Source organism: Anticarsia gemmatalis, chromosome 8 (genome assembly GCF_050436995.1).
Source record: "Anticarsia gemmatalis isolate Benzon Research Colony breed Stoneville strain chromosome 8, ilAntGemm2 primary, whole genome shotgun sequence".
NCBI classification, from domain to species: domain Eukaryota; kingdom Metazoa; phylum Arthropoda; class Insecta; order Lepidoptera; family Erebidae; genus Anticarsia; species Anticarsia gemmatalis.
Genome location: NC_134752.1, coordinates 13,661,343 through 13,678,578, shown reverse-complemented (window position 1 = coordinate 13,678,578; position 17,236 = coordinate 13,661,343). Strand labels below are relative to the sequence as shown.

At 38.5% G+C, this 17,236-nt stretch overlaps 1 protein-coding gene across 3 annotated transcripts; it reads left to right on the top strand.

The window, feature by feature from the left end:
- Positions 1–7,832: 7,832 nt before the first annotated feature.
- On the top strand, positions 7,833–16,372 carry LOC142975146 (cytochrome P450 9e2-like). 3 transcript variants are annotated; one of them, XM_076117859.1, is made up of 12 exons: positions 7,833–7,982; positions 9,391–9,468; positions 10,489–10,694; positions 11,574–11,734; positions 11,893–12,030; positions 12,327–12,532; positions 12,807–12,942; positions 13,063–13,158; positions 13,904–14,125; positions 14,848–14,948; positions 15,268–15,436; positions 16,001–16,372. In XM_076117859.1, exons 3-12 carry the CDS (start codon positions 10,492–10,494, stop codon positions 16,165–16,167), a joined length of 1,599 nt encoding a protein of 532 aa, XP_075973974.1. In that variant the 5' UTR covers positions 7,833–7,982; positions 9,391–9,468; positions 10,489–10,491; the 3' UTR covers positions 16,168–16,372. The 3 variants fall into 3 exon arrangements, with proteins under 3 accessions (XP_075973974.1, XP_075973973.1, XP_075973975.1); XM_076117858.1 differs by lacking the exon at positions 7,833–7,982 and adding an exon at positions 9,195–9,298; XM_076117860.1 differs by lacking the exons at positions 7,833–7,982; positions 9,391–9,468 and adding an exon at positions 9,325–9,342.
- The last annotated feature ends 864 nt before the right edge of the window (positions 16,373–17,236 follow it).

Below are 17,236 nucleotides of genomic sequence, written 5' to 3'. Positions count from 1 at the left end.
TTCTTCCTCGAGCTAAGTGACGTCAGGCTCACATAGCCTATCCAACACATCGTTACTAACAGGTAAAGATTCATACCAAGGATAAAGTTCGCTTAGTATGACACCTTTGACACAAAGATTTAACAAATCTTTCCTTGCAGGGGTGTATTTACCCTAGGGCTAGAAGGGCTATAGCCCGGGCCGGATTCCTCTCTTGGGTCTGCATCTTGTCGGGGTGAGGGGGCTTAGTAGAATTGAAAGGTTGGGGAAACAGTGATCGCGAGTAACAAAAAATTACTGCGCGTGTCCCTCTGTTTGCAGAGGACACAGGTGCGGGACAGGTGAGCCGTCAGTGGGAGGACGGGCTCAGTAGGCACTCACAATGCCCCGAGCTGACGAAGAGCCAGGCCGCTGCCGCCCTCGTCAACCGTCAGTTATCGTAAATCCGTCCATCCTTGACCGAGGGCCTTGCCTTAACCGGCTGGGTCGCGAGGAGACCACCTCTGTGAAAATCCCGAGTAACTCCAGCAGTGGCGCCCCCTTTAGGGGCCTTGCGTGGTCAGAGTTCATTCGCTTTGCGGGGACCCCCGCGCCAGAAAAACCAGACGCAAGCGGCCACTGGGGCACCTCCCGCCCTCCAGTAGTATAAGGGTCACCGGATTATGGGGCCTCTACCTCGGTGGAACGATACTTGCCACCACACTCGCGGGAACTGTTTGGATAATATAAATTTGAAAACGAACCCAAATGATGTAAGTGGGAGAGGCGAGAAGCTCAAACCCGAGGAGATCGGGGGCAAGAAGCCCAGCCGTATTGACTGCATAGCATAGTTGCGGAGGGTCGGAGCACGCCCAGTTTTAGCAAGTGTCAGACAATGACCCTAAGGACAAATTCACCATCCAGCTGGCGGACACCATCCTCACTCACCACTAGGCAGTGGTGGAGGTGGCCGACAAATCCGGTCACCTCAAGGGTGACCTTTATAAAGTCCCTCAAAGACGCTGCCAGGAACGTCAAACTGGCAGTGTCGGAGTCGAGCAGGCAGTATGCCACGAAGGAGAATTTGGCGCGTCAGGCCCAGAATTATCGCTTGCAAGAGGAGGTCGATCACATGTCACAGGCAACGGCATCAACCCCCGCGCCAGAAAAACCAGGGGCAGCGTCCTCAGCTGTACCTGCTAACGCATTCGCCACGCCACCGCCACCGCACCGCAGCTCACAGGTCTCCGGACCAAGGAGAAGCAGGGTAAACAGCCGCGTCTTACAGTGCAGTGGCTTCCAAACCGCCGTTCACTAAACCGACGGCTGCCAAAGAGTAGCAGCTCGTCGGCAAAAATAGCAAGGCGCCCAAGGCTACGGAAACCGACAAAAAGGGCAAGAAAATCAAAATCAAATCAGTTATTCATTTAGGTCAAATATTGACACTTATGATAGTCGTTACAATTACTGAATCTACCACTAGCTCGGAAAGGGGGTGGAGCCTTATGAGAAGAGCTAGCAAGAAACTCACGGTTATTTATTAGTCTCTGATCATACCGTATGTTGGGAGCACCTACTAGCATGTGATAATAAGAATATGGGCAACAAGTGAGCACATTGGTTGTAAACAATATAAAAGAAAAAAAGTGACAGTTTTATGATTAACATCAAATTGTATGTAACATCACCTATTTGCATCATTAAGTGCCCATATTTTACAATATTTAGACCTACTGCTACTGAGTTTATACAATTTATGGCAAAGTTCCCTAATTTCAAAGAATCCTAATCAAGCGAGCGACTAATCAGTACACACAGTACTACAGTGCTGGAGGCCTGTGTACACCAACAGTTAACACAGTTTGTGTTAAATAACAATTTACTTAGCCCGCTCCAATCCGGATTCAGACCAGGCCACAGCACTACGTCGGCACTCCTTAAGGTGACTGGCGATGTTAGGGCGGGGATGGAGGATACTAAAGTCACTGTTATGGCTTTGGTAGACTTCTCGAATGCCTTCAATACCGTCAGTCATGATATCCTTCTCTCTATCCTCTCCCATCTTAACATATCTTCCGGTGCGCTGAATTGGTTTTCCTCATATCTTCAAGGGCGCCAGCAATCGGTTCACCTCGGTGAATCTTCATCGAGCTGGCGTGGACTGGATTCTGGCGTCCCACAAGGCGGCATTCTTTCTCCCTTATTATTTTCAATATTCATCAATCTAACCCAAAATCTTCGAGGATCGTATCATCTGTATGCTGATGACTTGCAACTTTATTCGCAAGGGTCCGTGGACTCTATATCGACAGCAGTAGACGTCGTGAATAGCGACCTCGAACACATTAGGTGCTGGTCTGAGAAGTTTGGCTTGGCTGTTAACCCTGCCAAATGTCAGGCTATAGTGGTAGGCAGTCACCGCAATATTAGCAGATTAGGTAATGTTCATGTACCACCTATAGTCTTTAACGGCCGGACTATTGAAACGACGTCTTCAGTAAGAGATTTAGGTCTTCATGTTGATTCAACGTTGAGCTGGAAAGTCCAAACAGCCAATGTTTGCCGTAGAGTGACTAGCACACTGCGAGCTCTATATCGCCTTAAGAACTTTCTGCCATCCAGGACCAAAACCATGCTTGTGCAGACCTTAATATTCCCTCTGATCGACTATGGTGATGTGTGTTACTTTGACCTGAATGCAGATCTCCTCAACAAACTTGACCGTCTTCTTAACAACTGCATTCGATTTATCTTCAATTTACGCAAGTATGATCATGTATCTACTTATCGCTCTCAACTTAGGTGGCTACCAATCCGTGAGCGCCGTAATTTACGTGCACTCACGACTCTCTTCTCTTTTCTTACTTCCCCTACTCCCCCAGCCTACCTAACTCCCTACTTTCAATACTTGTGTGATAACCACAATCGTAATCTCCGCTCCTCAAGCAATCTTATTCTTCTCTGTCCCTCTCACACTTCTGGGTTTGTCAATTCCTCGTTCCCTGTTCAATCAGTCCTGTTATGGAATGCGCTCCCTCTTGAAATCAGGATGTCCACTAACCGTCTTACGTTCAAGAGCAAAGTAAAAGATCTATTGTTGAACAAAGTTGCTGAATCGTCACAATTATCATAGTTTATATGTATTCATATATTTATCTATTATTGTATATATATATATATATATATTGATTGTATGTTATTTTCATTTATGTAATTAATATGTATGTATATATATTATTTTTTATATGTAAGTTTATACTTAATATAATTATTAATTTACACTCATATTGTCTACACCAATTATTATTTATTTACACACCTTTTCTCATCTCACTCTCCTTCCTCTTTTAAACACCTTCACAACAATCTCTGCATCACCCTAAGGTAGACTGGCAGAAAATGCTCCTGGCATTAAGTCCGCCTTTATACAGCTCTGTATATAAAGTTTTAAATAAATAAATAAATAATCCCAAGAGCTATTGTCGTTTAGATACTCATCAATTCTGTAATAAAAGAAGGAGGAAGAAGAAGGCGCCCAATCTTCGGGCTCCAGCTGCAGCTGAAGGCGGCAAAAAGCGGTGCGACATATAGAGACGTTATTAGGGACGCAAAGGACAAAATAAACCAAGCCGACAATGAAATAGTCCGCTTCGGGGTTGCGGCTGCGGGAGCTCGAATGTTGAGCTCACAGGGGTCAGGGACCGGAAAAGCGGATGCCCTGGCCTCTAAATTGAGGAAAGTTATCGGGGAGGACACCTTCCGAGTGTCCAGGCCCACAAAGACCGCGGAACTGAGCATTACAGATCTGGACGACTCAGCCTGCCCAGAGGAGGTGAAGGTCGATTAAAGCCGATTTAATAAATAAAATTGATCAGGACAATGTAAAAAACTAATTTGTTAAAAATGAAAATAAAGTTTAGTTTTTTCATTCCTTGATGGGGCGGAAAGCTAGCGGAGCCCAGGGCGCGCCATCTTAAAATTTATACGCCTCTGCGAGTGACTGCAATAATGCGCGGGCGCGGCGAGGGTCCTAAGGTCAAAGGGCGTAATCTCACTAAGTAGCATCGTATCACGGGACATAGTTACCAACCTTTCATCTAGTAGTGTTTTTGCTGAGTGAAAAGTAGCCAAAACATTTTAATTATAATACTCTAATGTGTTATGTCATCTACAGTCAGGGAAAATATTAACCAGAACACTATAGTTAGTTGTCGTTTTTTCTTTTAAACGTCTGGTCTTAAATAATATAGCTCGAAAAATAATTAATGGTAGTTAGTTACTTTTCGCACAAAATATCACATACAATAAAATTACTAATTCACTTTGATGAGTTTTCGCATTACTATTTTTTAAGACATGCCTATAGGGAGTAATGCGGAAAAAGTAGATAAGGAACTTTAATGCGTAAGTATCTTTTTCAACAAAGAAGAGAAAAAGTAATCAGGTGACTTAGTTACTTGTAACTCAACTGTCACAAATCAAATAATGTACTTAATTAAGTCTCGCGATTTACATTTTTCTAAATAATTACGTTATGAATACGAGAGTAAGACAGAAATATGGAGAAAAAATTACTGATTTTATTGGTATTTATAAGTCGATTTTGAACATTTTGTTACTTAATGACTTTTCGTTCTACGGGGACGATATAGTTGCTTCCCTTTACGAAAGCTTCATAAACAACCAAAATTTTGTTACTGGGCCAAGATTTCGGACAGACATGGGGGTGTGTATAATTTTGACCTCCACCGACGAGAGGTTAATTTATTGACGTTTAGTCTATATCGCTGATTGTTGGCAGCTCCTTGCATGATCAATGATTGTATCAACCACATCAAGAACTTTTGGCGATTGAAAAGTGTGGCAGTGAGTTTCTTGCTAGCTCTTCTCATAAGGCTCTACCCCCTTTCCGAGCTAGTGGGAGATTTAGTAATTGTAACGTCTATCATAATTGTTAATATTTTACCTAAATAAATAAATGATTTGATTTTGATTTTTGATTGATTGGAGAACTTTTCTTCCGCGTGTGACGAGGACAAAACTATTATATCCAATACTAGCTGACCCGCGCAACTTTGCTTGCGTCACAAAAAAGAGAATGGGTCAAAATTTTCCCCGTTTCCGAAACATTTTTTACTGGTACTCTGCTTCTTTTGGTAGTAGCGTGATGATATATGATGATAGCCTATAACCTTCCACGATAAATGGGCTATCTAACATTGAAAGAATTTTTCAAATCGGACCAGTAGTTCTTGAGATTAGCGCGTTCAAACAAACAAACAAACTCTTCAGCTTTATAATATTAGTATAGATTATATTATCCTTTAATGTTGGTGTGGTGTTAGAACTGGAAAAGTTAAGCTGCACGTTTGGCGCAGTGGTTCACGTAGCCACCTGGCCGCAATAACAGTGTTCTGAGTCTGCTCGTTCATTTATCCGCATAAGTATGTATTTAGAAGTATACAGGTTTATCTGTTGTTTGGTTACCATAGTACAAGGGCTGCTTAGTTTGGAATCAAATGACCATAAGTGAGTTGACCAATGATTATCTGTAAATAACTTATGTCTATCAAGACACTAGACAGTTATTAAAACTGCCTGGTTAGGATGACACGAAGTTATATTGTTATTACGCTTTATTATCTAGGTAAAAATATTTAGTTTTAATCTATACAGATAATCAGAAATATAAATAATCATGTTCCGCTATATTTTTGTTATATCACCGTTAGTTTGGTTTTTCATTAATCATTATGTCAAAATAAATCAATTAAAATTAAGCTACTTGTAGCTCTATTCTCTACCACTATCGACTATTGACAAGCAGCGAAATTTTGTATGAAAATTTGACCAGCGCCTCTAGCGAGCGGGTTAGGAATTATTTTTGCTGATCATTTAGAATGTCATACTCTGTAGGGATTTTTTTTAAAGACAGCTCCCCCACTTATAATTTCTCTTGTGTCGCGGGGACTTTTACAAAAATAGAAACAACGGACGCAAAGTAGAACCAGACCCGAAACACTTATTTAATTTTGTAGATTGCACAAATAATTATTCCGTGTGGAAATCGAACCAGCGACCTCCCGACGCAATGGTAGCAGCGCCGCGGCGTGGCGACCTAAACCACTGTACCATGGAGTCAGTCGGGCTACTGATGCCACTGCCTGGTTGCTTTTCCTAATTGACGTTTAGTCTACATCGCTGATTTATTGGCAGCTCCTCACATAGTCAATTATTATTATATCAACCACATTGTAAATCTTTAGGCGATTGAACAGAGCGGCCGTGACTTTCTTCCTAGCTTTTCTCATAACGGTCTACCTGTTTCCTAGCTGGTGGTAGATTCAGTAATTGTAACGACTATCATAAGTGTCAACTGAATAAATGATTCGATTTTGATTTTTGGTTTTTATTTATATTTTCGGAATGTTATAATATCGTAGTCCAATCAGTTTTGGTTACATTCTGTACGTTTTTGAGATGAGCCGCTTCGCTGTCTCAAGGTTTTAGCCTTTATTAAGTTACAAACTACTTCCTTCTGCCCGCGTGAAACGATGTCCCGGGGTAAAAAGTATCCTACGTGTTAATCCAGGTTATAAGATATCAGTAAGTGTACCAAATTTCGTTATAATCGAGTTTAACAAACATACATTCATCCTCTAAAACTTTCGCGTTTATAATATTAGTAGAAATTTGGTTCAGGCAAGTAACATGTTGCGACAAATATTCAGTTCTCGTAACTGTAGGTATATTTTATCTTACTGTTAATTTATAGAAAAACAATTTTTTGTATCGTGTCATCATTACTATTCAGTTTTAACGGTCAGAATTAACTATCAGTACTTACTGCCTGGTCATAACAACAGATAAAACACAACAAAGATTGTGTTGGGACTCTATTTTAGCTAGATACAGCTCGTGGTTTTCACTTTCATTGTTTGAAAGTCTGTAAGTGCACTCTTCGATGTAACTCTACTCTATTACTTTATCGATTATATATTATTATAGTTCTACCGTCAGAGCTTCGAAAAGGATTCTCTATTTCGAATAATGCTTTACGAATGAAGTCGCGTAGCTAAAACCCATAATATAAAGAATAACCTTTAATAAATACAAATACTACTATTGCGTCGGGAGGTCGTGGGTTCGATTCCCACACGGAACAATTATTCGTGCGATCCACAAATAATTGTTTCAGGTCTGGTTGTACTTTGTGTCCGTTGTTTGCATGTTTGTAATAGTCTCCGCGACACAAAAGTAATATCGGGAGTATAGTTTGAAAAAAAAAAACCTACATCCGTTACGTTTTATCAGCTAAACCACTGAGCTGATTGTAATTAAAGGTATTTACCTAAATACCTTTAATTACATTTATGTAGGTTCAGGTCTGATTGTGAATCTCCAAGTACCTACTTGGAGATTTACAATCAAACCTATATATTCAGCTTCTGAAATGTGGAATTAATTAATTTTAGATAATGACGAGTAAGATTTTACTGCATACTCCCCAAAATATAATCGGTCGAAATACACGTATGTGCAATAGCACAAGTCGGCTATAATTTAATCCATCTTTGCTCGTTCTGCCACTTGATCAATTAATTGATGAGGCTGGGCCACATACTGCCTGTCTCAAATTGCGCTCCCCGAACGACAATGTGAATAGTCCTCATTGATCGCTGGTCTTAGACGCTACAGTTTCTTGAAAGGAACGAAATAAATAAAATACTATTAAAACGCTTCTATACATTATATATATTATATACATATATATACTCGTAGTAACGATTCAGTGAAGTGAATTCACATCAAGCCGTAAGTTAGTTTTCTTTTATGATATTTACAGTTTCCCGCATCACAGTGATGAAATGACGTACAGTTTTATGTACAAGGCTTCGTTTGGCTAAAAGAGCCTATGTGTTTATACGTTATAATAATTGTTCCATGTGGGAATCGAACTCACGACCTCCCGACCCAATGGTAGCGGCTTGGTGACCTTAACCACTGCGCCACGGAGGCAGTCGGTATGTATTTGACCTTGCTAAATTCAGTCGCCTAAATGATTTAGTTACTAAATTCAGAAAAGTAAAGTCGCATTTAGTATGGTAGGTTTATAAAGTAGTTTCTAATTAGAAAAAAGTATGGCTACTGATCAATATCTAAACTTTATTATCTGATAGTGTTTTAATTAGTGATAGCCGAGTGGTATAAGTTGACACCTCCCACGCAAGTGGTCGCAGGTTCGAACCCGAGGCAACATACCAATGACTTTTCGAAGTTATGTGTGTATTAGAAATAATTATCACATGCTCTAACGGTGAAGGAAAACATCGTGAGGACACCTTGCATTCCTAAAAATTTGTTTAATACATTTATTGAGGGCATGCAAAGTCCCCAACCCGCACTTGGCCAGCGTGTTAGACTCAAGGCCTAACCCCTCCCTCATTACGGGAGGAGACCCTTGCCCAGCAGTGGGACAGTAATGGGTTAAATTTATTTATTTATTATCTGACTAAATTATTTAGGAACGTAATTAAAATCGAATTAAGGTGTGACCGCGTTTAGTCGCTTCAGTCGGTGCGCAGAACTTCGAGCGTGTGGATGTGATTCAGGGATATTATATTTATTACTGACAGCATGGCTTGAGTTGCATTTCAAATCTTGGTATAAATTCCCTGTTGCAAGAAATCGTTATGTTACTACCAATATTAATGTTTTGCGCTAATACTGTCTCTTAAGATATTATATTAGATTTATATTATTTTTGTATTCATTTTGTATATGTCCGCAATAAATATTCCTTGACCCATGTCTTTCTATTGCTTTTCTTTATTTTGATAGAACCAACTGTCAGAGCTGTAGCGAGGCCAGTTTTCGATCTTTGGATAGCACTGGAGCCATTTTATATATCGTAATTAACACGTCCACCTATGCCGCGCTTCAATAGGCAACTGTTTTAGTGACTAAATTAGGACAGTCAGATAAGAAGCTTCTTATTTCGATCCTTTTCATTTCTGAATTTAGGAAAGTCTAATAAGCACTGTATACTGTACAACCTTGAAAATGTCACGGACAGACAACGTCACTTTTGCTTGTATACATATTAAACCAGTATGTTAATGACTATCTCTTGTTTTAACATAAACAAAGTTGTTTAATCCTCTAGCTCGACCAACACAAATAAGTCGCATTATACCGATTACATATCATTGTATTAATAAACAAGATAAACTACATAAATGCCAGTTGTGTTTATAACAGCGAGTGCTTTGTGTTAATGAATCTTTTTTTATATATTAATTTACATTAATTTTTCGTTGCTAACAAGATTTCTGTCTAGGTGATTGAAACAAATATAATTGCGTATAAAAAATACGAGACGAGGTATAACTTTTTATTGTCAGTTGATCACATATTATTTTGTTTTTTTAGTAAGTATTACTGATGCGGTGACAATTTCAAAAAGGAGAACACTTCAAATACTGCGTAGGACATCGTGAAAATTTTACCGTAAGTTGTTTTGCAAAAACATCTCTTTCCGAAGTTACTTACTAGTAAATTAAGTACCTACTAGTAACGAATTTAATGAGTGTTTTTTTCTATAGTCTCTGCAAACTCTCATACTTAAGAGTAGAGATTTTATGTATGATGTGTATTATAATTGTATGTATAATAAGTCCCAAGAAGGATTAACGTCAGGTTAATCCGGTGTTTAATAAGTGCCTTCATTTGGCTCGGAGGAGCTCGTGGCTTAGTTAACAACAGCTGCGCGGATCGATCTCTGAGGTTAAGCTACGCTTGCCGAGGTTGTTCAGTGGATGGGTGACCATCTTATACGTATCGGGTTCCTCCGTGTTTCGGAAGGCACGTTAAATTGTGGGTCCCGGCTGTCAATTTCGAAGATCTTTGACAGTCGTTAACAGTAGTCAGAAGCTTGAAAGTCTGACATCCAGTCTTACCGAAGAGTATCGTGTTATATCCCAGGTAAGGGTTGTGGAGGTGAGATAGGCAGTCGCTCCATGTAAAACACTGGAATTCAGCTGCATCCGGTGAGACTGGAAGCCGACTCCAATATAGTTTGGAAGAAAGGCTAAGCCATGATGATGATGATTTGGCAGAAATCAATAGGTTATATGTTAGATTTTGGCTTTACACATAAGTGTTCAATTTGTTTTGTAGACAGAGTAGTCACATAGTTTATCAATTGTTATAACACAACTGTATTGTAAATCACCTTTTTGTTCTTTTTTTTTTGAATAGATAAAATTATTTATCATTTTTATTTAATATCTTTTAGAACTTCCTTTAGCATTACAAAAATGTTATTTGATATAATCTGATTAAATGCTATATTTATTTCTTAATTATCAACACTATACTTTAATATCCTTTTCAACAATTACTATTTGACCAATATTATCTTTGTTAAATTAATATTTTCATTGCAGAGTCGCTATTTTCATACTACAATACAATATTGTCCCTTCTTTAGTCCAGAGCCCCCCAAAACTAGTCTTCTTATTGTTCTAGATCATGATAATCCTACTAATCTGGGTGACCGCCCTGGTCGCTGCAGTGACCTTGTACCTCCACAATGTATACTCCGCCTTCAAGAGGCGAGGAGTGAAGAATATGACACCTGTCCCGTTATTGGGCAACATGGCAAGAGTGTTGCTACGGCAAGACGATCTTATTAAAGATTTAATGACTTTGTACGATGCTTTTCCGGAAGAAAGGTGATTTTAATTATGTTTTGTTTTCCAACCTATAAATGTAATGAAGCACTGATAGCCGAGTGGTATAAGTTGGTACCTCCCACGCATGTGGTCGCAGGTTCGTACCCGAGGCAACGCACCAATGATTTTTAGAAGTTATGTGTGTGTTAGAAATAATTATCACATGCTCAAACGGTGAAAGAAAACATCGTGAGGAAACCTTGCATACCCTCAATAAATATGTTAAATTTTATTCTACATGGTTAAAAAAAATTGTCTTGATCGTTAAATAATTATGAAATGTTTTTTTTAACTTTATATATTATGACCGTTTGTTGACTAAAAAAGTTGTTGAGTTAGTTTTTACTTACTGAATATAAACATAGATCAAACATATATATCATGTGAAAAAGCTTAGATGTACATATTATTTTACATGAAATAAGAAATCATCTTCTATGTTATGATCCGCTCCGTACAAAAATATAGTGATGTTCAGCAACTGAAAATATAACGTGACTTTAAGTCGTGTATGACGGCGTATTAAAGTAATCTGGAATTATTTAAGAGCGAATGACAATTGTTTGTGGCAAACTTGTGTCATCTGTCAACGTGACTGGTTGTCATTCGCTCTGACGCAACACCAAGAGCTAGCGTGGGGGGGAGAACGGGCAAAGATACAGTCAGTTGACATCGAGAGGACAATCCGTTCGCTTTTAAGATACGCTCTACGTTATTGGTGGAGTGTCTAGTGATTTAATATAGTTGCTTCGTTTTTAATAAAGATCCTAATTTTGCGTTAAATACGCCTTCTTATTCTTCTCGCCTTCTCGTAACAAAAAAATATCGACCTCCACGATACTGAGGATGACCCTAACGTTCCTTTATATATTTTCTCAGGTTCGTAGGAAAGTTCGAATTTCTTAAAGAAATAGTAATGATCCGTGACTTGGAGCTGGTGAAGAAGATCGCCCTTAAAGACTTCGAGTACTTCCTCGACCATCGTTCTTTCTTCAGTGAGAGTACCTCATATTTTGCCAGGAATCTACTGTCTTTGAAAGGTATTTTTTTAATTTATTTTTATTTGCTCCAAACGTATGAGATATTTAAAACAGTATTTCAGACTATTCTCAATCATGGTATCCCAGAGGTTGGTAAAGTGCCCATTATTTTATGGTTATTAAAATTTGTAACTATATCTTTGTTTTGCCTCACATAGGTCAAGAATGGAAGGACATGCGCTCGACGCTGAGTCCAGCCTTCACCAGCTCCAAGATACGTCTGATGGTGCCGTTCATGGTGGAGGTCGGAGACCAGATGATGGGTAGCTTGAAGCAGAAGATGAAGTCTTCTAACGGTAAGCATTAAAAAGAATATCTAAAATTAACAATTCTTATGAGTACTTTTGAGAGTGCTTGAAAACAACTTATAATCATAATGATAATAAGAGAAATTAAATTATAGGACCAAATTTGATTTGATTATTGATTATCAGATTTCAAAATTACAAGTAAATCAAATAAACTTTAGTAGAACTTTAGTCTAAAGCTTGGTGGGTTAAATGGCAGCAGTCTTAAAGCAGTCTCGTTCGACGGATGTCTCTCCATAAATTATGTTGCAAAGCCGCCGTGCTATTTTTTCTCTTTTCTACAGAGGGCTATATAGACATAGAGTGCAAGGACCTGACCACGCGTTACGCCAACGATGTCATCGCCTCTTGCGCCTTTGGTCTGAAGGTAGACTCTCATTATGAACAAAACAACGAATTCTATGTGATGGGCAGAAACACTTTCCAATTCCGCTTACGAGAGTTGATCACAGTTTTGGCCCTGATAAATCTGCCAAAAAAGATTTCTAAGGTAAGATATGTTTTTTTTGGTTGGTTAAGGTTATTGAAGTTCGCATCTTCGAAAAGCCAAAGCATTTCGAGTTCACAAACTTTTTTTTCACGGTTTTGTTGGTGATTCCCATTTTTTGTTCGTTGAAGTTCGAAGTTCCTAATTACTGTTATTTTCCAATTAAAGTTATTGATTCATATTCATCACTCGTTTGTGATTTTTGAGTCACTGACACATTAGTGTTTTTTTTCTTCTCAACATAAAATAAGATTGCTTCTTTTTTTTGTTATTGTAGTTGCTGAAGTTGGACTTCATGTCGGTGTCGTCACAGAAATTCTTCAAAAAAATTATTCTAGAGACGATGCAAGATCGTGACGCGAGGCACATTATTAGACCCGATATGATCCATTTACTCATGGAAGCTAAGAAAGGTATACGTTTTTAGAAGTTTAACCAACTTACAATACTCAAATAACAGAAGATGATTAAGCAATTTTGGATTAAAAGAACCTTGAAAGTGTAATGTATACTCAATGTGTAAATTATTTCAGGTAAACTTACACATGAAACCGTGAAGGCTGATAACGAGACTGCTGGATTCGCTACTGTAGATGAATCTTCTGTTGGCACTAAGAAAGTTGATAGAGGTTCGTATTAATATTAAACTTCAAAATAACAACACGCAGAAGAATAACTAGTGATAATGGAAGAAAACGCTAACATTGTAGAAAAAAACTGTGTGGATAATGACGACTTCGCAATAACAAATACTCAATTCTTTGCCTTTTTTATTGGGCTGAAAAAATATTAAATCTATTCTGGCACCAAGTTCAGTTCATCAAATTGTACCGGTTAAAAAAGGTAACATGTTCTGATAAAATATGATGCGAATTACAAGGTGAGGTTCACAAAAAGTTCCGGTGGCAGGTAGAATTACAGACAAACCACAAATTAAATTATGCCAATAATTATAATTAAATACGAGTACATGTTCCACAAGTATCGCGGGACACAGTCTGATTCCTTGCCAAGGACGTTTCAATATCATCGAAAAATTAATTTAATGGGCTAGAACAATAATGTAATTGTGTTGTTTTGGGTCGAGACTTTGGGGTCATAGAGCTTGAACACTCGCAGTTTCTTTAGAAAAGTAGTGTTAAGTCGACGCTACACGTGACCAACAGGCTGGCCTATTTCTAGCCAAATAAATCAGCATTCCCGAACAACGTAGCAGGGCGGCCAGCCTTTGGGCATATTTCCGGTTTACAACGAATTCTACGAATGTTTTTTATTAAATTAAAATTCTTTATTTTTAATTCTTAGTTATATTATAGTTTGTAATACAATTTTAATTATCAGTCAAAACGATAACAAAGCAAAAAAATATTTTAGTATGGAACGACGATGACCTGATTGCCCAAGCTGTACTTTTCTTCTTGGCTGGCTTCGAAACTGTATCTACTGCAATGTCTTTCCTTCTATACGAGCTGGCTTGTAACCCTGAAGTTCAAGAGAAACTGGCGACAGAGGTTAAGGAGTTCGACGTCAAGAACAATGGGAAATTTGACCTGAAATCTATTCAAGAAATGCCCTATATGGATATGGTTGTATCAGGTACGTGGTTGAACTAAAGAAGCAAAAATTAAAGGTACAAGACAGAAAAAAGTTAAAACTATACACAGCTAATAGGCAAACCAGTGACTAGAGTTAAGCAGAAATTTTAAGTACAGCAAGACGCGAAAAAAAATCTGAATTTGCTAAAATTTTAGACCTCTTTGATAAGAGTAATCATCATGGCTTAGCCTTTCTTCCAAACTATGTTGGAGTCGGCTTCCAGTCTCACCGGATGCAGCTGAATACCAGTGTTTTACATGGAGCGACTGCCTATCTGACCTCCACAACCCAGTTACCTGGGTTCTAACACGATACTCTTCGGTAAGACTGGTTGTCAGACTTTCAAGCTTCTGACAACTGTTAACGACTGTGAAAGGTCTTCGAAATTGACAGCCGGGACCCACAATTTAACGTGCCTTCCGAAACACGGAGGAACTCGATATGTATAAGATGGCCACCCATCCATAGAACAACCTCGGCAAGCGTAACTTAACCTCAGAGATCGATCCGCGCGGCTGTTGTTAACTAAGCCACGAGCTCCTCCTTTGATAAGAGTAATATGAGGTTTTTTTAACGTTCCTGTCCCGCTTCTGCGCAAGGGTCGTCTTGAACGAGGGTTAGGCCTTAAGTCTAGTTTTATTCTTAACATGAGGTTAATCACAAAATACGAAGTGAAAAAAGGTACTCTGTAATCAATCGATAATGTTCCATATTTGTTTCAGAACTGCTGAGGAAGTGGCCTCCTGCAGTGGCATTAGATAGAGTGTGCTTGAAAGACTATGACTTGGGAAAGCCTAATGAAAAGTCTGATAAACATTACATTGTAAGTTAATTAGTTACACACATAAGTAATAGACATTATTAATTATCGAATAACAAGAACGAGTCGAAGCTATTACTGCACTAGTTCGGATTTTGCCGATCTGGTTATTTATTGGGCTAAACAATCATTCAATTCTCCTCGTCACAATTCAGTTTTCATTCGGACGCGGCAATGACAAGGCATAGGTTTTCCGAACATTCGTCGTCGTCGATGAATGCCTACCCGCTTGTGTTTCTACCTTATTGATAAACTTAACCAGAACTTAACTTTACCAGATTGTTTTTAATATCACAGCCCTTAATCTATATTTATTTTTCAGTTGCGTAAAGGTACAGTGGTGGCACTCCCGGTGTATGCCTTCCATCATGATCCTCAGTACTTCCCCAACCCTGAGAAGTTCGACCCTGAGCGCTTCTCGGAAGAGAACAAGCACAGTATCCCACCATTCGCTTATATGCCTTTCGGCTTGGGACCCAGAAACTGCATTGGTGAGTACAAAAAAAATAATCGCGGCAGAAATTTAAAAGAACTTCAAGTTTAGCATCTAATTTATTTACTTGTTTATTTAATACTGGTTTCCGATTTCAGTATTGAACCACTTGGGGAGGAAGACTTTTTAAAATATCAAAGTCTACTAAATATTCATGTAACTGAAATTCTAGTCCAGTTTTAAGACATCCATGAAATTTGCAACTTGCTTAATACAGGCTCTACATTTATTTTGGTTTAGCATAACCCGGTTTTTTATATTAGGTCGGGGAAAAAGTCTTTTCGCATTAAAGTATGAATGAACTTGTAATAAAATCTTTTCTCTACACAAAAAAGCTCGATATTTGGGTACCTCACGAGCACACTGAAAGAAACCTAATGAGCCGTGTACTCATTTGTGATTCTTGAAGCTAAAGAGATTTTATTACAATTTCATCCATACTATAATGCAAAAAGACTTTTTACCCGACCTAATATTTGCGTGCCATAATTTCAGGAAGCCGGTTAAATTTGTCTTAATTATACAATTATTCATAAATATTCATAAATTTTGATGTTTTCAGGGTCAAGATTTGCCCTATGCGAAGTGAAAGTGATGGTGTACCAGATTTTAAGGCAGTTGGAACTGTCTCCTTGTGAAAGGACCTGCATCCCTGCTGAACTGACTATGGAGAAGTTGAACATGGAGTTGAAGGGAGGACACTGGCTTCGGTTTAAGCCTAGGAATTAAAATCTAAAAATCTGACTCGCACTAGTGATATTGTTGATTAGGAATTTAACTTTTTATACTACTATAGAATATAATATGTGTCATATTGTTAAGTGTTCTACTCATTTGGCTGATATGGTGGACTGAAACCCTCGTTTACTTTGAAATTTAAAGAACAAATAGATTTCGAATGTTAGGTTCAATAAAAAAAAGTTTTTAACTATAACCTATCTGAAGTTTTATTTTGCATTCCCCAAAATTAAAATTGGCCACCCATCCAAAATCCAACCCTACCTATATTGCTTAACTTTACCATATCTTAAGCTTCATGATCAAGGTTTATTCAACGTGAACCAAAATTTGAGTTACACGTGTATTATGAACATGAATTATATTATGTTTATCTATACTAATATTATAAAGCTGAAGAGTTTGTTTGTTTGTTTGAACGCGCTAATCTCAGAAACTACTGGTCCGATTTGAAAAAATATTTCAGTGTTAGAAAGCCCATTTATCGAGGAAGGCTATAGGTTATATTATTATATCATCACGCTACGACCAATAGGAGCAGAGTACCATTAAAAATGTTACAAAAACTGGGAAAATTATGATTCTCTTATGTGACGCAAGCGAAGTTGCGCGGGTCAGCTAGTCTTAATAAACATAATAATTTTGGAAGAGCTGTACCTTGTCCGTGTTGTTGTTGAAGATAAATTGAGTGATAATAACTCCTTCGGGTTTAACAGGCGCTATTATGTATACGTATTTGTTATGCCATTCCTTCATACAGCTCTTTCTTAAACCTGTTCTCTGTTCTAGCCTTGAAAATGTCACGGACACGCTAAGTCACTCTTGCCTTCATGTACATGAAGGCTCTTAAACAAGGCTATGTAAATCTCTCATGCTTAACGATTTTAGTCTTCAAGTGAATACCGCCGTACAAATCCAGTTGCGGGAAAAATGTCGGCGACGCGTCTCGTGTACAAACTTTAATGGATTTATATGGTTATAGTCGCAGTCCGGAAGCAATGGTAGCGCCGTGCGTCCTAAACCACTGCGCCACGAAGGCATATGTAAATGAACAAGTTAC